Raw genomic sequence first — 21,164 nt, 5'->3', positions numbered from 1 at the left:
AGAGATTAAGGAGTTGGAAGAGTGGGTAGATTTTGGGTTAGCGAGAAGAAAATAATAGATGGTTTACTTCCTTTGCACTCTCTCTCGTCTTTTCATTTTCTAAACGTCTCATTAATTTTCTTATTTAATAACCTAATTAAATTGCTAATTAATTGTATTTATGGTGGCGTACAATTTGATTTGATGGCGTGGATTTGGTTTTTTAATTTACTACCACATGAAATTAGGGCCGAAAATATCGGTCGAAAAATTGATTTTTTGCCGATATTTATTGTTTTTTCAGCCTACCGACTTCGAAATATTTGAAATATCGGCTTCAAAAATTAAATTAATTTTAAACCGATATATATCGGTAAAACCGATATAAAGATATATATCGGCGATATATTTCGACATATTCGATATATATCATTTGACTTGGTTGGACAGTTTGACTTTTGACCGATTTTGTTGACTATTGACCGATATATATCGTTATATATCGGCGATATATCCCAATTTTTTTTTATTTTTTGAATATTATCACCAAAATAGGCAAAAATGATATATTAATCCGATTTTTCGATTTTTCCGATATGTATCGGTTTTTGGGAGGGTCCAAATATCTTCAAATCCCAAAACTTTCGGCCTTGCATGAAATGACTGATTACTCCTATTCAAAGGTGTTAAGCAATACTTCAATTTAAGGAGAAAATGGGCATTATAAATTCACTAAAGACGAAAAAGACCAAGTTATCCTTGTAAATGGTATTTGAGTGTTTTGATTTAATTATTTATTCAGGAGCATTATGCGTAAGAAAAAGATCTGGATGAATTTAAGAGGCCACGATCATTATAGGATATGCTACTAGTAGAGATGCTCATGCCGAATGTCTAGTCGTTTTTTCCGTGGTATATTGGTATACATAGTACAAAATATCAGGATATGACAAAATGTCGATCCCCGATTTATAGATATGTATCGTGGATATATCCTTCTCTATGAGGATATTTGACATTGTTTCATATGCAAATTATTGACATTGTTTCATATGCAAATATCGTAGATATACCTAAAATATCGTGGATATTATAGTTATTTTTTGATATATCATGATATATAATTTATATTTATTTGAAATATAATAGTAAAAATATTAAATAAAATTGTTACCTACACAAAATATCACTTAATATCGCAAATATCATAAATATTGTTGAAATATCGTTGATATTTGTAGTTTTATATATCTCTAAATATATCCGGATATTTTGTACTATGCTGGTATATATCAGAAACATTGTTTGAAATATTGGATTAAGTAAATAGATCCTGAAAATATATCGAGTGAAAGAGATGACCGAAGACTGTGTCATTTCACTTTTTGCAAACAAACCAAAGTTCTCTTTACATTTAATCAGTTCTGTTAAAATGTTGTAACGTTTAGAATTAACGCTACGAGTGTTGTTTTAGATATAAGACCCACCCTGATAACAACAGCCCAACTGACTCTTGATCAAAACCTTTTACCACTCACTAGATTCATATCAAACTCAAATTCCTCATTAATTTTGTTCTTCAAAACTAATTTTTCAGTAACATTGGCATTTCCGGACCCGATCTTGGTTAACGACGCATATTTATTGGTGAGAAGCTTAGAGAATTGTATCGTCCCACTAATTTACAGGACAAAATGGGAAAGATCATGGTATGCCTAAATCTTTGATCTCAAAATTGGTTATCAGGAACCCTCGAGTTCTATGTCTTCAATTGGACAAGCTTAATGCAAGTGTATTAGAACCCAAACTCTTTGAGCAGTACAGAATTAAGTTGGGTACTCAAGGTTCAAGTATTCTTCCGAAGGTGGAATTGTAGAATGTAATCTAGGCAATTTTTCAGGTCGATGGTAATTGGTTGGTCACATAAACACGTGGGTAAGTTAAATGCGACTTGCAGAGGTATTCATATCTCTTTTTTCTAACACTACACCCTCGCTGTTACACTATGTGGGTCTTGGTCTAAATAGAAAGTTTAAGAATTTGATGTCTTTTAAGTTTACCATTATGTGTTTTGTCTATCAACTTGTTGGTATATTGCAATAAATCCAGATGATCTCTCTGATGCTGTAAATTAAGTTTGTCAGTGTATGGACTCTCCTACCACTCTAAATTAAGTTTGTTGGTATGTTTTCCTCGAACCCCCTTCACCAATCTCCCTAGTATCTAATCCCATTTTTCTACTAGAATCAAACATGTGCACTACACCAGAATTCAAGAATTAGGACACACTCTTGGGACTATCAAATTAGGAACAATAGGTATTGTCTTAAATTGTTTGAACGCCATCGTAGTTGAGTTTTAGGTTGACTTGGGTTGACTTAAAGGACACAAGTTTTCGTCCCAAATTAGAGACGAGACATTTTGTGCTCTTCCAGTTTTGGTGACCATCGTCGATGATTTTCAGAGAGAAGGTGATTGCCCTTGTTTTTGCCCACCAATATTTCACTAATAATTGATTACCCTGCTCAATATTTCTTTCTTTCTTTCACTAACCCTAACCCTAGTGAAAGGTCTTATCTTTGGTAATTGGCTAATTATTTCAATATAGTGTTCTAGCATTTAAATGATGGTTTGAATACTGTGGCAGGATATGACAGTACATTTAGTTTAAAGGTCTTATCTTTGGTAGGATATGAGATGGTTTCATTCAGAGTCCTTTGTTTGTTTCATGATTTTTATTTTTATAGGTTGGTTGTCTAAACCTATAAATGTCATTTCTGATCATAATAAGTTATATTTACTCGCTAAAAATTCTTACACTTACACCGAGGTCGAGGCGTCGACTAAAAAGCCAAAAACATAAGTGCATTTGCTCTTGGTACTCCTCTGAGCCAAACATTTTACTGTATTGCATGCCCTTGCACTTCTCATGCATGCTTTTAGCATATTTTGGCGTGTATGTCTTATTAGACACATGTTTAGTCAAGAATATACCTGTAACCATTTTGAATGTCAAATTTTATTATACGTAGGCATGCCTCGTGTCTGTGAGTGTGACCCTTAGATGTGCCTCTCATGCCTTGTAACGTTGGCACATCTCATTTCACACGTCTGCTAGCCACAAGAATATTCTCATATCATTGCTTGAAGTTCTTTGTTATAACTGGCCCCATTTACATGTATTTAAATCATACTTGTAGTTTTCTAATTCATCTTTTCGACTCAATAATGGGCTCACTGCATAATTATTTCGACAATATATATGGTGTCCAGTGGACTAGTGGTTTTCGCGGTCAATCCTTAGATGCGAGGATAATTTAATTTGTAGGAACAACATGTTACTTCTCCGTAGAGATTCATGGTTTTATTGTTTCTAGAATGTTACGTGTTTGTTTGTTTCTATTTGACACTAGTTTAATAATGTAGAACTGATTGTGGAAGTGTATGTTCCTATTTCTCAAAATTTAACAAATTTTACGTTAACTGTGTTTTTATAGGCTCACAACCAAGTGCTTCTTTTGTGGCTTTTTCTGGCTCCACTTGCCACATTACCTCCTCCGAAAAGGGTTATAGAAGTGATGTTAGAAAATTGTAAGGAATCTCGTTTTATCACATCTGTTTTCCTTTGCTGAATATAAAGGAGAAATGATACTTTATTTCTTCTTCTTATGTTTCCCTTTCATTTGTTAATTTAGTGGTACATTTCATTGCTTGCATTCCATTTGATTTTTTTTTATTGGGGTTATATAGGTTACAAGCTAAACTTCTTATGAATGTCACATGACTTATTGAAAGTTGAAATGTTAAAATTGGTTATGTGGTTTTAGCTAGATTGTGACGCATCCCTCTGAATCGGAGCATGTTATGTATGCATGGTACTTAGTCTTTTATGCATGCTCGTTTCTAATTATTGCTACTGAATATGAGCATGTTATGTATGGTACTTAGTCTTTTCATCTGCATGCTCGTTTCTAATTATTGCCATTGAATCTGAGCATGTGCGAAAGCACGATAGAGATCCGGTAGAAAAGGTTCAGCTAGAATTGCTTTTGAGATGGTAATATCATTCGACTGTTGCACTTTTACCTTCCAGGTTGCATTTTTACCATTTATGTCTTTCAGTGTTGCTATTTGGTTTTATTTTAGATCTAGGCTATTAGCATCTAAAGATGTTATTTGCACATGCATTTACTATTAAGTGAATCGCTTGACCTGCAATAAGTTTTATACTATCATCATTTTTAGCACCATTGGTACACAAGGCCCTATCAATCCAATGCACTTCATAAGGACCTAACATGCATACCAACTCCAATTAAAGGCACTGCATGAGATTTTATATGTACAAAGGAAATTGCAATCCAATTATGTACAAAGGAAACTCCAATCCAATTATTTGTTATATAGGTACGTATAAAGGTAATTGCTGCCAGTGATCCCTCAAGCACTATGTTGGATATGGATCATGATCCTGTTGCACAATTATTGGGTCATTATACCAAGACTCGCTTTCTTGGCCTAGGTAGTGGAGTTAGTAGAAGAGGACTTGAGGCTTCAGCTCTAGCAACAAATCAACTTAAAATGCAGAAGGAGATGACATCAGCTCTTGTGGGGGAGGTCCCAGGATTTGAAGTTGCTTTATGGAGAAATGCAAAAGAATGTAGCAATGATGAAATCTGGCAAGGTTCAAATGCACCGTTCTCCCATGGTTCTAGTTCTTCTCAGGTATGGTCGAATGCACCTTCCATATAAATATTTTCAATGCATACTTTATGTAATGCCTTGTTCATGTATACGTTTTATTGCATAAATAAGCTTGACATGGGTTTTAGTTTTACTATGTATAAGTTTAACTGGAAATACAGAACATACAATATAATTCTCGTTGAGTAGGCGGCTTTCCACATAGGATTTGAACTAGATAAATGTGTATATAAGGTAGATAATGCTAGGAGGTGCTCGATGTTTGATACTCTTTTGAATATTGGGAAGTTTTCATATGCGAATTTTGTATTCTTAAGTGTTGATTAAGATATATGTGGCTGTTATATATTACCAAGCTAATTTATTTGTTTTATGAAGAATGGTGTTTGTTTATATTAATGGGAGATGCTTTAACTGTCTTTTATTCCTTTATAATGTCTTTGGCACTAATTCCAAATGTTATTCAGTGCATTCCTTTACTCCCTTGTATACTGAAAAATGTAGAAAAAAGAATTATTTTTTGCCTTGTGGAATTTTAGGTTTCTAGCTTCAGTTAGAAATAAAACCACTACTTAGTTTTAGCTATTTGACGGTGGAAAACAAATAGTAAACAATTTTACATGTCGTTGATGTTTATTCGTGCTAAGGATCCCGTAGCATATGGCTCTACTTGATTAGTGGAACTTATATTCATTCTTGTTTGCTAGCAATTGTGCTGTTAGAGTGGGGTTCTTTTGATAACATTTGTCTGTGTAGATTACCCGTATGTATGTGTCTTGGTTCTTTTGTTACTATTCTCATGAATTCTCTTACTCTCCTGCATGGGTTGCTTTGAGTATTTGCAAGATGATGCACATTTTACATTTAAGATGCACTTTAATCGATTAGCTTAATGCTTATGCAGCTAGAAGGAGAGGCTACATCTGAAGCTATTTGTTTGGCTGGTTTGGTGAATACACCTTTGTAGGTAATTCACTTATGTGCATGTGCGCATGTGCAGATATAGCAACTTTAAGGCTCGAAATCTGGCGAGATTCTTTTTTTTCTTTGATTATCTGATTTAGTTTTGTAATTTTAGTGTCTATATTCAAGCTTTTTTTTAGGTAGAAGTCTATATTCAAACGTTGCCATCCTGCAAGATCATGGTATGCCTAAATCTTTGATCTCAAAATTGATTATCAGGAACCCTCGAGTTCTATGTCTTCAATCGGACAAGCTTAACGCAAGTGTATTAGAACTCAAGAATATGGGTTTTAGTCCTTCAAGTATGGTGTTCGTTAATGGATTACAAGTGCGTGTGGGGATGAAGAAGCCTATATGGGACTTGAAATTGGAGGTTTATAGGAGTTTTGGCTGGTCAGAAGATGAGGTTATTTCCATGTTCAAGAAAAATCCCTCCGTAATGGCCGTTTCAGTGAAGAAGATGAATTTAGCATTGGATTTCTTCATGAATAACCTGAATTGGACTAGGGATGATTTTGTCAGGAACGCAACTGTTATTAATTTAAGCTTGGAAAAGAGTCTTTCCAAGATGTTACGTTCTTGAAATACTTATCTCAAATGGTCTAATAAGTTATAAAGGTATTGGTCAGGCATTAAGAGTAGCAGAAGATGTGTTTTTGGCTAAGTATGTGATCAAGTTTCTGCACGAGGAGCCCAAACTCTTTGAGTACAGAATTAAGTTGGGTACTCAAGGTTCAAGTATTCTTCCAAAGATGGATCTAAGGAGGTGGAATTGTAGAATGTAATCTAGGCAATTTTTCAGGTCGATGGTAATTGGTTGGTCACATAAACACATGGGTAAGTTAAATGTTTCTCTGAGACTGCAATTTCCTTAGCTTTGCCAAGGGAGGCTCATCGACTTGTCAGAGGTATTCATATCCCTTTTTCCTAACAGTACACCCTCGCTGTTACACTGTGGGTCATGGTCTAAATTGAAAGTTTAAGAATTTGATCACCTCTAAGTATGTCCTTTAAGTTTACCATTATGTGTTGGTATATTGCAATACTGTACATGGAAAAATCCAGATGATCTCTCTGATGCTGTAAATTAAGGTTGCCAGTGTATGGACTCTCCTACCACTCTAAATTATAATTCTGTTAAAAAAGAGTTTACATGTTTTCCTCGAAGCCCCTTCACCAATCTGGTGTGATAATGTAAGTGCAATCTCCCTAGTATCTAATCCCATTTTTCTACTAGAATCAAACATGTGATACGTGTGACTCTTTGTAACAAAAATTACAGAATTCAGTTGTAAGTTGTAACTGCTGAAGTAGTTGATTTGTCCAGCTGTATTGTGTAGCTTGCATTAGAGTTAGATGCAGTGTCTAGCTGTCACTAGAGTTAGATATGTGTGATTGTATGATCAAACACTTCACTTCAGTGACTTAGAATCTACAATTCAGTTCTTCAGTTCTGTTGCACTGTGAAAGGTCTTCAGTTCTTCAGTTCTGTGTAATTGTTCGATAATTAATAGTAGCCGCAGAGGTCGTCTTGGAAATAATTTTTATCATGTGTCAAGATGAGGTAATTAAACATTTGAACTATTGAAATCATACTACAGTAAAGTAAGTACTGACATATTTTCAAGATGCATCCAAGGATCAGTGCAAGAATAATTTTCAGTTTAAATTACTTAGTTAGGAGACTCTGGTTCTGCAATATGTTACTACATCTTTTTCACCTATTCAACAATTTAAGCTCAAATTTTTTCTTATTGGAGAAAGTTTAATGCTGGTCTAGTGTTCAATTCACACTAGAGAACTTCCATTAGATATTCAACAATGCGTACAGCATTTACCTTGTGTCAAGTACTAGTTGCATACTTGCATTTACCTTGTGCCTCTAATGTGCATATCAGCCAACCTGTATAATCCCTCAGACAGACCGTCATATTTCACTGGAGCCAGGAGGTATCAAGCTTTCCCTGAGCTAAATATCAATAAAATTCCGAATTTCCAAAATTGAACTGGAATATAAATAAAATACCGATACATTTTCATTTTAAGCAGTTAGGGCTGTAGAACAATGGGGAGCGAAGATTACTGACCCAGAGCTCAATCAGTAAGTTCCAAAAATACCCTTTTCATCATTTTCACACACAATACAATGTTCCATAAATTATTTGGTAGAAATATAGTTTCTAGACTAACATCTGTTATACATTCAAGAACATCCACAAAAGTTCATTTCTGTAATTTTACACAAGAGCCATTATATAAAAGGCGAGAATTCGTCCTGGGAAGACCAACTTGTACGCAATCTTACCTTATGAACTCATGCGGGTTATCCCCAAGAGAAGCTCACAAAGTTTCCAAACACATTGTAATCACTTCCACTGCTACACCAGATGAAGTTCTATGTCTGTTTAAGTCCCATGGTTTTATGGAATCCAGTATCTCACTACTTATAAGGAGATACCCATCAGTGCTTTTTTATGATCCTGATGAAATTATTAGACCCAGACTTGAGTATTTCCAAGGAATTGGCATTTCTGGACCCAAGCTTGGAAGACTTGTTTCCAATGATATAGGCGTTTTTAATAGAAGTTTGGAGGACCATATTATACCCTCGGTTAATTACCTTAGGAGTTTTCTTCCAAATCAAAATCAATTTACGGCACTTGTTATTCGTTGGAGTTGGGTACTCCATGAGCCGGAAAGGGTAATGGGAAAGAATATAAATACTCTCAGAGAATGTGGTTGTCCTGAAAAGCATATATCGCAGTTGATGTTTTGGAACCCTCGAAATCTTTGTTATAACTCTGACCATTTTAGGGAATTGGTATTTGATATAATAAAGGGTTTGGGTGTTCTTCCGCGTAGTAGATACTTCATGGTACGCCTAAATCATCTTTTGACGGCGCAGAGGGGTGTATGAGAAGCCAGATTGGCGTTTTTGTTTTTTTGGGAGTTTTAGCTACTGGGTAGATGTGGTTATCTTTTTGTTTAAGAACCAGCCTTTTTTTGTAGCGTGTCTGGTGATGGAAATGAATCCACTGGTGGATTTTGCTATATAGACGTTGAATTGGACACCAGCTGTTCATCCTAATAAGTTTGTGTTGTAGCACTAAGGTTGGTAAAGAGAATCATTCCAATAAGTTGTTCTTTAAACTTAGCTATCAAAGGGTCTGCGAAGTAAAGGTGGTGTGGTCAAGCGTAAAGAGTAGCGGAAGACGTGTTTTTAATGAGATAGCTAACTGTTGAAGTCATACCGACGAAAGATGTGTACTCAAGGTTTAGATATTGAGTTCGAAGGTGGACGTAAGATTGAGAATTGTAAAATTTCTGCTTCACAGTTAATGAAACTTCTGCAGATTGATGTTACTTGTTTCCAACCTGTGACGTTTTGGTATGTTGTTGTGATTTTGCAATCTTTGGAATTTTACAATTGGTGCGCATATTGGGTAGCTTCTCACTGTCACTTATTTTTCTTTTATTGTTACTTCTCATAGTTATTTAACATCTCATTTACTGCTTGGTGGATTTATGGGAAAAAGTGTGGTAAGATTGTCTTTAGAATTTTGTTTCTGCCTTATATTCGTTTTTGGGTATTTAAATATTAAGTTTGGGTTCCTCCATCCTCAGTTCTGTCACTCAATTACGAAATATATTGCATCCCAAAATAAGTGTTATCTCATAAGAAAATTTCTTACTGCATTACAGTGAAACAAAACCTCAGTGTTATGTGATGGGTAGAATGGTTGAGAAGATTGTGAGCGTTGATTAGGAGGATGTGGATCATTATTGTTTATAATAATACAGTTTTTCTGATTTTTTTTTGATTGGTGAGCATGTTGACTATTCTCTCAAAGGTACTTTTCTGTTGCCTTTAGTGTATCTGGCAGAAAGTTTTCAGAATTAAACTACAAATTGTTGAGAGGTCAATCTTCTTGACCATATGACATATTTGATCATATGAGATATCACCCTGTGAATTTACTAACCTCACACTATTCAAAGCCATGGAATTACCCAAATGCTTACACCTTGTAGCTGATTAATTCATCGCCTTGAGAAAGATGGCAGCTAATCTGCAAAAGAAAGCTAGGTCAGGATGTTGGTATATATTCACTTCTAAAATAAGCAGATGCTGATATCATATTTGTTTGTTGTTTGTGGTTCAAATGATTCTGGAAGAGCGTTGGCTGTGGACCAAAGGTGAGTACCTATCTTCCTACTTTCCTTCCTCTGCTAAAATCCTGAAGTTATTGAAGGAATAATAAAAGTTCACTTGCTTTTCAGCGAATGCATCATATCTAGTAGTGCATGTTGATTGTAATGCATTATAATGCTCCAAATTGCAGTAGATGGGAAGATCCCAAGTAGGTGAAGGGCAGCAAGGCAAGCAAAGGGTAAGCAATAACGGATTCTATTAGTTGGCAAGGCTAGTCATTATATTAGTTGGTCTAAGGGCATGTGAAATAGTTGTGGTGTTTCCTGATTGGAAGGAGAGTGCATAGTAGTTGCTTGTAAAAGGAGCTTGAGTCAGATACTAGGGCTTGGTTTATTACTTCTATTGTTATTTATTTCTAATTTATTTAGACGCTGATTATAGTAAGACGAAGCATTTCATAGCTGAGTCAAGCAAGTGCATAACAATACTGCAAGCCCATATATACTCTGCTCAAACTGAAGCTTGGATTTATCCTTGTACCTCGTTACTACTTGAGCGCCATTTATATATATTACTATACCTTTGAGTACTTGTAAGAAATTAGCTTTTTCTTCTCAAAAAACTAGCAAACCCAATACTTTTTGAAAAATTTATAACTGATGCAAACTGCATGTGAGTTGATTCAACTCGGTTACCTGACATCAATTTTGTTCAGAGTTCAAATGGGAACTGTCAAAACTGTTTGTCAGCCTGATCAAGAGAAGTTATTATAGCATTAAGGTCCATATGTTAATGAGTGTCTACAATTAGCAATACGAATTGTAGCAAAAGGATTCTAAGATTGAGAGCGTGGAACTGTACTGAAGCAGTAGAGCTCAGTATAGTTCATTGATTGTGTTTAGTTCTACAATTACTTCACTGGTGACATCTGCATCATCTATTCTAGTAAGAAAGCGAACTCCCTGAAATAACCGTTTTTGGTTCAACAAGTTAGGATAAAAAATTATTGGCCTTATATTTCGCCCAAACTTATTCCCCCAAATATATCGGTTGAAAAGGCACATCCGAAAGACAAACTACCTTTTCCTCAACTGACGCCGTTTCCGGCCATACTTTCCCAAATTATTCACCCTCCTATTATTATATTGACAAAAAAAGGGAAAAAAAAAACAAAAAAACAGAGGGTTTGCTTTCAATCTCTGCAGGTTTTCATTTCGAAAGACACGTTTTCGGTTGAGCGATTTCTGATATTTGCTTTTGTTAAACAGTAAGGGTTTTGCTTTCGACTCCATAGTACTTCAATACCGATAGAGAGAAGACTTCACTAAGTTATCATCGGTGTTTCTATTTTAATTATTAGTGAAACGCCAATTCAAATAAGCATTGGGCGTGACAAAATTGACACATTGCCAAGCTCATGAACCATCAGGTACGCATTTTTTCTTTTTCTTCTTCTCCATGTATTCGCTGAAAGTAATTGGATAGAATACGAATTTCTTCTGTTCTTTCTGTTTATATTTCACATCTTCTTCCTTAGGAACCAAAGTTTTGAGCGGTGGTGTCATGGTTTTGGTTATCTTTTGAACTTCTAAGTTTGAACACTTTTCGATAGATTAAATTGATGTGAATCAAACGGTTGCTTTTATTTATTCTTACCAATTATTTTTATGTTTTCTTTGTGTGTGGTTATTGACATTTGGAATGGGTTGCAGGGAGAATGAACAGGTATCATATTGGATTTCCAAATTGCATCCAAGACCTGTTGTTCCTAAACTCAAAGGTATTTTTTTTTCCTTTTTTTTCACTGCTCGTTCTTTCTTCATTGATGCATACCATCATCAATTTGTAGTCGACGCATTTATATGAATACAAAGCATCATAGATATGGTCTACATACTATGCTTCGTATTTTACTATAAATTAAAGTTCAGCTTGGTAGATTGCGTGCATGGTTCAACCATGTCTTCTTTCTGCGTCTTTGTCTGATTTGGATTATGGTCCTTCATTGGGTTTTCATTTGTGTTGTTCTCTGAAATGCAATTCACATGGTTGTTGTTTTAGTTAACGAGTTTCATATAGTTTATCTAAATTAATCGTTATTACCTTTGGTTTTTGACAATTGTTTTATTCTGTGTTTCATTGTCCATGGTGCTAAAGTAGTGATTACGTTTTTGTTCCGTACTGACAGAGTTCCTTATAAATAAGAGTCCCTATAAATAATTGTAGTTTCATTGCGTGCTTATTAATTTCTTTCGCCAGTTACTACTACCGTAACTTATCATACCTATTTACATAATTACCAATGAAGATTGGTAAAATATAAACTTCGTACCTAAAGTTAAATTGCTGAAACACTTCATTACTTGAATTTCTGTAAGCATTTCTCTTTAAAGGCTTAAAGCATAACCTCGTCAGCAAAGACGCTTTCCACAAGCATTTGTTGGGAAGTTATTTGTGCTGTAAATAATTTTATTATACTTGAACAGAGTTGGATATTTTTTATGCGTCTCCGGGTCATTTGTTAGTTTTGAATTGCTCTTAAATTAAGTTTAGATTTTTTCAGGTAAGTGTAGGTGTTTGATATCTTAATCGTGTTTCTCTATTCTTCTTTGTATCTTACACAGTTTCATTGCTTTTACACTTAAAAATAAGAAATTTTGAGAATGTATTTTTCTTTATCGTTTCTTTCGCTTAGATGGTACAATTTGGGGGGTGTGATCCTTTTTATAAGTAATGTTTAGACATCCATTGACTTTATTCTGATTTCTTTCTGTGTTTTGGTTTCTTCATTATTGATTACGTGGTGTAATTTTTCTACTAAAAAATATCCATGATCATATCATTGGTGTTATTTTGTGCCCCCCCCCCTTAATAATGTGCAAAGCATCACAGTGGAATATCTTTGTTCAACCATTCTTCCCTGAATATAGTGCAATGCACCATTCTAGGTAGCAGAAAGAAGTGTGACACTGAAGTCTCCTTATTCATCGAGCACAATTCTTATTTTCTTCATGAACGGGTGCATTAAGGTCAAGAGGATATTAACCCATCTAGAGTATCTACTACTAACCTATCTAGAGGATCTATTACATTGAATGAAAACAAGTTGCTTCTTTCTAGGATCTTATTGTCCTTTAATGAGGTGAGAGACGGATCCAAAATCTCTTACTACTATAGGTCGATTGGGGTGTATTGCAACAGATTTCAGTGGGAAATTAAACTTCAGTACATACTACTTCTGTGCTTCTATTTACTCTTATTTCTATCTCTCAAATGTTTGTGGCTGTGTCTTCCTTTTAAAGAATATTATCTTATTTGGATTTCCTCTTTCCAGCAAACACTCAAAAATGATTTTGTGGTATGTGCTACATCTCACTTGAAGCTTAAGAAGTCCCTGTTGTTTAACATCTTCGAAAGGAAAAATATCCCACACTGTAGTGGGTGCCTCATCTTCCAAGCTTGTATCGATGATCTGAGAGAGAACAAGGAGTGCAGGTAATCGTTTCTCACTTTAAGTCATTGCAGCATACATTTGGCTCTCAGTGACATGTCATCTTAATGTAAGCATTCAAAATGGTAACGTGGTTGAGTTTTTGTATACAGAGTACTGGGGTTGGCGTGATGATTTATGCTCTAAGAAGATCAAATATTGCTAGGGTGCTAAAAAATCAAGGATAAATTTGAGCATGTATCTGTTGTCAGCTGGTTCATGTTGGTTTTGATGTGAAACAACAACTAATGTCTCGGATAGGCACAAGTTTCCAACTTATGGGTTTCCTTAATATATCAACTCCATCAGGTTGTTGTACACCTGCTGCTTGCTTTTCCATATGAAATGGAATTTTGGAGAGTCACGAGTCTATGGTATGTTGAAGGTTATAGGGACCATAAAGTCAAAATGATTCGTGATACAACGACTGACAGAGAGCATTCTGCCACTGATATTGAGGAGCAATGCTCAATGATGATTTTTGTTGTAAATAGTTTCACAATGTTGAGATGCATCTGCAATCTACTTTGTATGTTGTTATTTAACTGACTACATCTTGTCATCATTTTATTAGAAGAAATCACTTCCATTTTAGAACAACAGACATGCTTTAACAGTTAGTTAAGTTCCAAATTTTCCTTTCTAAAGTCTGCCTTGGTTTTCTCTCCACACGTTTATGTCCCATCTATATCCATATAAAATAACCATCACATTAATTACTTGAGAAGGGTGTTTTTAAATTGCTCTGACTGATTCAATACTATCAAATACCATAAACCCAGCCAAAATTAAGACATTCGGTAGCAGCTGCTATAATAAGTTCGGAGAGACGGACGACATAGTTTCTGCTGTCCGTGTGTTAAATTTCGACGGACGGCAGAAACTATGCCATTTGTCTAAAAAAATTTCAAAAAATAATGGACGGACGGCAGAAACTATGCCGTCCATATCGTTTAGCACTTCAAAACATAAAACGCGATAGGATTGGTTTTTTGATTTTGGGGAGCCAAATTTAGCTCGGCAAGCTAAAAAGCCTATGTGGCACTTTTAGCAGCCCAATTTAGCATCTCTCCATTGGACTTGCTCATACAAATTTACTTACTTTTGGAAAATTGGAGTTTCCAATTAATTTTAGCGAGCCCTCTGAATATCGAATTTCTACACAATGATTGGTACTATCCCTTTGGCTTATGCAGTATATCATGGTTTTATACATCTTAGCAGTTGCAGGCGCAACGCGCGTGCCTATTTGCTAGTTTAATGAAGGCAAATTTAATGGCATGAGTACTGTAAGACCAATCTTTATACTGCTTTTCTATGTATCCCTTTGAGTTGATTTGTCGATATGTTTCACTAATTGGTGTTAGACTGGCATCTGTTATGGTTTAAACTTTACACTTCTACAGGGCTCCTTTTTATGGGGTGGGCAGGGATCTTGACATATGTTATGCCTGTTGATGGTTGTGTTTCACTGTTAAGCAACTCAACTTTGGAATGAGCCCAGATTTGGGAGTGAGAGATCGTCGCTTATATTTTGTACTTACAAGATAGAACTTACTTCACAAAGTACTTCTCCCAGTATATAGTTTACTGGAGGAAAACAAAAAAAAACTTCTTCCAGTATATAGATTTTAGCGGCATAAATCATTAAGCATGGTGCGTCTCTTTCTTGTCTAAGTGCTATAATCCCAGTAGTTTTGGACAACTGCATGATATCTTAGGTGCCCGTCATTCAGTCTGTCTGCCTGTATGTGTAGATTGTGGTTGGTTCCATAGTTGAGAAACTCACTTGGAGATAATTCATCGAAACGTTGGATTAACAGATCCTCTCATAGATTATATGTTGAGATGACAATTAAACTGGTTCTGAGTGACCATATAAATATATAATCTTATGGTGCCAAGCTTGACTTAGGAGTTACCCATTTGGATGAGAAGTGCAAAAAGGAAATGCAAATGAATGAAAAATTCAGAATCTCCCTAAACTGATGCAACAGTTTAAAAGTTAAACAAACTTTTATGATCACAACGAGTTGATGATCGTGTTATTTCACGGATCAGAATCATCAAATAGGCACAAGAGAACGGTCAGATTTGCATTAAACGTTTGGGTTAGTGATGGGCTATTTGGAGCCCAGTCGTAATGGAGTAGCACCAAGTGCATGTCGTTTTTGACCGTTGGGTTTAGGGTTTTTCTTTCACAGGTTTTGTTCCGCTGTGCTCTTATAACATTTTCAAGAGATGATGCATATCAGACTTTAAGGGAACGTCAAAAATTTGTAAGTTGAATTTTATCGTCAATTATCACATACAATAATGTTCCATTTTTTTGTTTGCAGAAGTAGTTTAATAACAAATATTAGCCAATTGCTTCAAAACCCATCACTCATTAGATTCATATCTACCAATGCAATCTCAAACTCAAATACCACACTAGATTACCTTATAAACTCATGTGGGTTATCCCCAGAATCAGCTCTAATTAAAAAGATTCTACTTAAACCCACAACAGCTAAACCTGACTCGGTTCTTTCCCTCCTGAAATCCTATGGTTTCACTGATACCCACATCTCAAAGATAATCACAACACTCCCCTCACTGCTCTTTCGCAATCCAGATCAAGTTTTACAGCCCAAGCTTAAATTTTTCAGTGACCTCGGCATTTCTGGACCCCATCTTGGAAAATTTGTGATGTCTGATGTAAGTGTCTTGACAAGAAGTTTAGAGAAACAGGTTATTCCTTCAGTTAATTTCCTTAGGAGCTTAGTTCATACAGATGAAAACATTGGCTTTGTTCTTAGGAAGGGGAGTAGGGTGCTCTATGAAGCAGAAATGTTAATGGCACCAAACATTGCGATCCTGAGACACCATGGTGTGCCGGAATCCAATATATCAAAGTCCATAATGACTCGCCCTAATCTCCTGTGTCATAAATCTGACCGTTTTAACGAAATAGTATTAGAACTTGAGAAAATGGGTTTTAGTCCCTTGAGCACTACGTTTATAAATGGCCTATTTGTGCTTTTGGGTTTAAAGAAGACTACATGGGAAGCGAAGGTGGCGTTTTTTAGGAGTTTTGGGTGGTCCGAAGATGAGTGTATTTTTATGTTCAGGAAGCAACCCTCTGTTATGGCCTATTCTGTGGAGAAATTGAAATCAGCTATAGATTTTCTTATGAAGAGCCTGAATTGGACTCGATCTGATTTTTCTAAAAACGCAGCTGTTATAGGATTTAGCTTGGAAAAGAGAATCATCCCAAGAAGTTATGTTATTCAAACTCTGCTCTCAAAGGGTCTAATAAGTAAGGACGGTATGGGTCAAGCTTTCAGAGTATCTGAAGACATGTTCTTGAAGATATATGTGATCAAGCATCGTGATAAGATACCTGAACTCTTTGAAGCATACCAACGAATGATGGGTACTCAAGGTGTACATATTGGCTCCACAGATGGAAGTAAGACTGAGAAATTGTAGAATGTTTTCTTTACAGGTTAACAGTTTGAAAGATTAAACATCTTATGTTCTATGATACTTTTTTCCATAAAGATGTGGCTTTGTGATATGTTGTTGTGATCAATTTTTTTCATAAACTCTAGTCTTTGGTGTGCCCATATACTAATTTCTCATTTGGTCTGCTTCGCCTGTATCTGTATTTTTTCTTTTCCATATTTTACATCTTGGGTTGAAGGTATATGCCCTTTTACCTGATTGTTACAAGGAATCAGCTGAAAGGCTGAAAGAACTTGTGTTTGGCACTTTGGCCATATGCTATCACTTCTGACGGTCGTTTTAAGTTTCGTGGAACTTGTGTTTGGCCGTATTGTTTCTATAGTTTATGTAGTTTCAGTGATTTCCCTTTCCTTTTCAGCAGAAACTGTTTGAAATAACATAGACTTACTGGTATTACTCAAATTCATGTTCGTTCTATTCCTATCGTAGATCAGACTTGGAATTTGATTGAATTCTTGAATATCTAACGTTTCATTCTTCACATTGAAATTCTAGGCTCATTAAAATAGGCAAAGATGTATCTCTGTATAAACTATTCAACGGGACAAAATTGATGCTTCCTTCTTGTGGTTCTCAAACTTATGATGCTTCCTTGTTGATGCTTCCATTCATTGGAGTTGGTCTGGTTGTGTTACTTGCACTATTAACTGTGGCTAGCATTGGACATACGGTATTACCTATGTGAGATCTACATTTGCATTTATACTAGCAACCCTTATAGTGCTAAAACTCTTCTTGTGAAACGTCTATTCTTTGAGTTGTTCTAAAAATGCTTGTTCTGAAATTATTTGACAAACTCAACTTTTAGACTCCACTAAGTAGTGAGTATCCCATCGTCCTTATCAACCCATATATGTTGTGAGAATTTAACTGGCTTCTGAAGTGTTCATATTAGATCAACTGCAATGGAGTCATATACTCCTATGGTAGTATGGTGCCAACTGCCAAAGTTGACTGAGGAGTTGAAAAACATGGGAGAACCCATATGCCACAAAATGGATCAGAATATGAAACTATGGAAAGTGCCAAATGGTGTTATAATGATTTTGAAACAGAAACATAATGCAGGCATACTTCAACAGACTTCTCATAGACATTTCTCAAGAAAGAAAGTGCTTGTAATTGTGAGTTTTGATTATCAGTTTGTATGTACATTTGTCTTGAATTTTATATAACAACTTCCTAACGATTGCTTTTCATGAATGATCTACATTTACAGAAGCTCTATCAATTTCCACTACATTCTGTGATGCCATTACGGGGCTGACTAGTCATTTGTTCTTCTATGTTCTATTTGCAAACTAGCACTGCGCGAAACTTTGAGCATTAAGCAGATTCAAGTTGGAGATATTGCTGCGGACGGTTTACTTCAGTTGGAAGGGTAGCACCGGTTAAAAACCATCAATCATGTGTGTCCCTCTGCCCGTTGGGTTTGTTTAGGGCTCACTTTCACATTTTGAGAGAGGATTATGAAGAACAGATATGAATGGAAACCTATTTTGTAAGTTTCAACTAAACTTACTTTTATACAATGTTCCATCAATTTCATTATGTATGCAGAAATATTGTTAGAGATTCAAGACCGAAAGTTAGCCATTGTTTGTATTTGTTCCAAAAACCATCACCATTCAGATTCCCAAAACCCAATGATGAGGAGGAGAGAGCAAGTTTCACAGTAGATTACCTCATAAATAAGTGTGGGTTAACCTTAGAATCAGCTCTCAAAGCTTCCAAAAAAGTTGTTATCAAGAAATCCACAATTACTAAACCTAATTCTGTTCTGTCTCTCTTCAAATCCTATGGTTTCACTGATGCCCACATCTCAAAACTCATTGCCTATGACCCTCGACTTCTCCTAGCCTCTCCGGAGAAAACCTTGAAACCCAAGCTTGAATATTACAGTAACATTGGCATTTCAGGACCCAATCTTGGTTAACTCCTATCCACGGACTCAAATTTGTTGACATCAAGCTTACAGAAGAGAATTGTCCCTTCTGTCGATATCCTTAAGAACCTCGCACCCACAGATGATAGATTCACCATCATTCTTAGTCGGGTTGCTCGGGTGCTCTATAATGTAGAAAGGGTATTGGGACCGAACATTGCCATCCTGCGATACCATGGTGTCCCTGAATCCAATATCTCAATGTCCTTGATGACAAGCCCTCAAGCTTTGTGTAATAAATCTGCTCGTTTTCATGAATTGCTGTTGGAGATAAAGAAAATGGGATTTAGTCCCTCCACTAAATTTTTCATGGAAGGCCTAAGTATCCGTTTGCAAATTAACAAGACTACATGGGAAGCGAAGGTGGTGGTTTTTAGGAGTTTTGGTTGGTCCGAAGATGAATTTATCTCTATGTTCAAGAAGTACCCCATCTTCATGCGATATTCAGTGGAGAAAATAAGATCCGCATTAGATTTTCTTATGAAGAGCTTGAATTGGACTCGACTTGATGTTTCTAACAACTCAAGTGTCTTAACATTTAGCTTGGTAAAGAGAGTCAAACCAAGAAGTTATGTACTTCAAACTCTGCTCTCAAGGGGCTTGATAGGTAAGAATGGTATTGGAAAGGCATTAAGAGTAGCTGAAGACATCTTCTTGAAGAAGTATGTGATTGAGCATCATCATGAGATACGAGAACTCCTTGAGGAATACCAACAAAAGATGGGGACTCGAGGTTTACACATTGTCTCCATGGAATATGGATGTAAGACTGAGAAACTGTAGAATTTGTACTTCACAGTTTATAAAGAACTTCTCAAGTTCCATGGCACTTGTTTGCAGAAACTTTTGCCTCCGTAATATGTTATTATGATAATGCAGTGTCTTCAAAAGTTTTCCGTTTGGCCGCTCATCATATCTGACTTTTTTCTGAGATTATCTTGCTCTATTTGGGTATCAGGAAGAAACTTTTGAATTTTAATTACGAGCACCATCTTTGAGAAGTCTGCCTTGTGTTTGTCAGGTCAACTTCTTTTGTGTATGTGTTCATGATCCACTGAAATTCCAAACCAATAAATCAATTTTCTTGACCCTATGTCACTTGTCAATTTCAATAAGTGGTCAGTTTGTAATACTGTGAATCAACAACACACATCTGTGAATAAGTTTAAAAGTCCTTTTCATAATACTGTGAATCAACAACACAAACATCGTAGTATTTTTTGAAAATATCGTTTTTTAAATTTTAGTTTTCACCAAAAAATAATATAAAAAATATTAGTACACTAATTCTAATTTTAGTAAAGTGGGAGAGTTTTTTGCAAATTGTTTAAAAAGAAAAGAACATACTATCAAAATAGCTTATTACTTAATCTCCTCGAGGAAGACGGGGATGACAGCAGAGCTGAAGAAGAAAAAAAAAATGCGAAGCTTGTATCACCTCAAAATAGGCAGTCTGGTATAGTGCTGTGGTTCAAAATCTCAGATGGTAGTAAGGACTTGCGCTGTGGACAGAAGGATTGACACCGAAATAGCTTCCTGAAGCTTAAGTGTCCTTTTTCTCAGCGTGAAGGACCATTTCTCCAAATTGTATGATGGGTTGAATGATTTCTCCAAATTATAACTGAGATGGTGATTAACTGCACAAAACTCTCGACTTGATCAGTCAAGATACTGAACCTCTTCTACTCCTTTTGATTTCACCCAACTGACTTGAGCTATCTTTCTTCCAATTATTTTCTTCTGTTTTTTCTTTTTCTTCCAATCATTTTCTTCTCATTTATGCCATTCATCATTCTTACCAGTGAGAATGCAACTCATAACAAAAGTAATGACCATAAGAATTGACAAAAAAACATTTTCTGGGAATGGTCACTCAAGACTATAAGATAGATATACAAACTCACCTTCAAGGCATTAAACTGTGTTTAGTCATACTTTTCTTGTTGTTAACACAAAAATCCATATCTTTCTTGCATTAATTAAATCTTTACGAATTTTCCAACTGAGCAACAATTACCCAAATAGAAAAATCACTCTAGGCTTTTGAGTCACAACTTTACATGCAAATGAGTACAATTTTCACAATTCAAACTTATTGTGCCTTACATTTCATCAAATGCCAAGAACCAGACAATCACAAAAACTGAATCTTTAGTTTCACGTTACGACTTATGCTTATAACAATTAACTCAATTTTTTAAGTAAACCACAACACAGACGTCTGCGTTGGAAGCTTGCAAGAAATCCATTATGCTCGGTAGGGAAAAACAAATAGAATTCACAATAGAAGAAGTTACAAGTTAAAAACAGAGATCTTGATCCAAATCATCCGTGTGTATATGTGAAAGCACGGAATGGTAGTCCAATGATTCACAGAATACTAATAAAGTTAAGTTGGCATCTCTAGGCGACATAGAGGA

At 35.6% G+C, this 21,164-nt stretch overlaps 1 protein-coding gene across 50 annotated transcripts; it reads left to right on the top strand.

Moving 5' to 3' along the window:
* The first annotated feature begins 1,258 nt into the window (after positions 1 to 1,258).
* Positions 1,259 to 19,670, top strand: LOC147512208 (uncharacterized). Of its 50 annotated transcripts, none has more exons than XM_086595182.1 (11): positions 1,314 to 1,914; positions 3,477 to 3,570; positions 4,387 to 4,704; positions 5,588 to 5,646; positions 5,866 to 7,596; positions 7,696 to 7,747; positions 9,823 to 9,843; positions 9,990 to 11,228; positions 11,512 to 11,579; positions 13,134 to 13,294; positions 13,403 to 13,889. In XM_086595182.1, the coding sequence occupies exons 3-5, from the start codon at positions 4,429 to 4,431 to the stop codon at positions 6,227 to 6,229; spliced, it is 699 nt and encodes a 232-aa protein (XP_086451308.1). In that variant the 5' UTR covers positions 1,314 to 1,914; positions 3,477 to 3,570; positions 4,387 to 4,428; the 3' UTR covers positions 6,230 to 7,596; positions 7,696 to 7,747; positions 9,823 to 9,843; positions 9,990 to 11,228; positions 11,512 to 11,579; positions 13,134 to 13,294; positions 13,403 to 13,889. The 50 variants fall into 50 exon arrangements, 26 of the variants coding, with proteins under 26 accessions (XP_086451316.1, XP_086451315.1, XP_086451317.1 ...); XM_086595178.1 differs by having other exon boundaries at positions 9,928 to 11,228; XM_086595173.1 differs by having other exon boundaries at positions 9,679 to 9,843; positions 9,928 to 11,228.
* Positions 19,671 to 21,164: the final 1,494 nt, after the last annotated feature.

Source organism: Coptis chinensis, chromosome 3, assembly GCF_015680905.1.
Source record: "Coptis chinensis isolate HL-2020 chromosome 3, ASM1568090v1, whole genome shotgun sequence".
NCBI lineage: Eukaryota > Viridiplantae > Streptophyta > Magnoliopsida > Ranunculales > Ranunculaceae > Coptis > Coptis chinensis.
The sequence above is the reverse complement of the archived record's forward strand: the minus strand, read 5'-3'. Positions and strand labels throughout refer to the sequence as shown.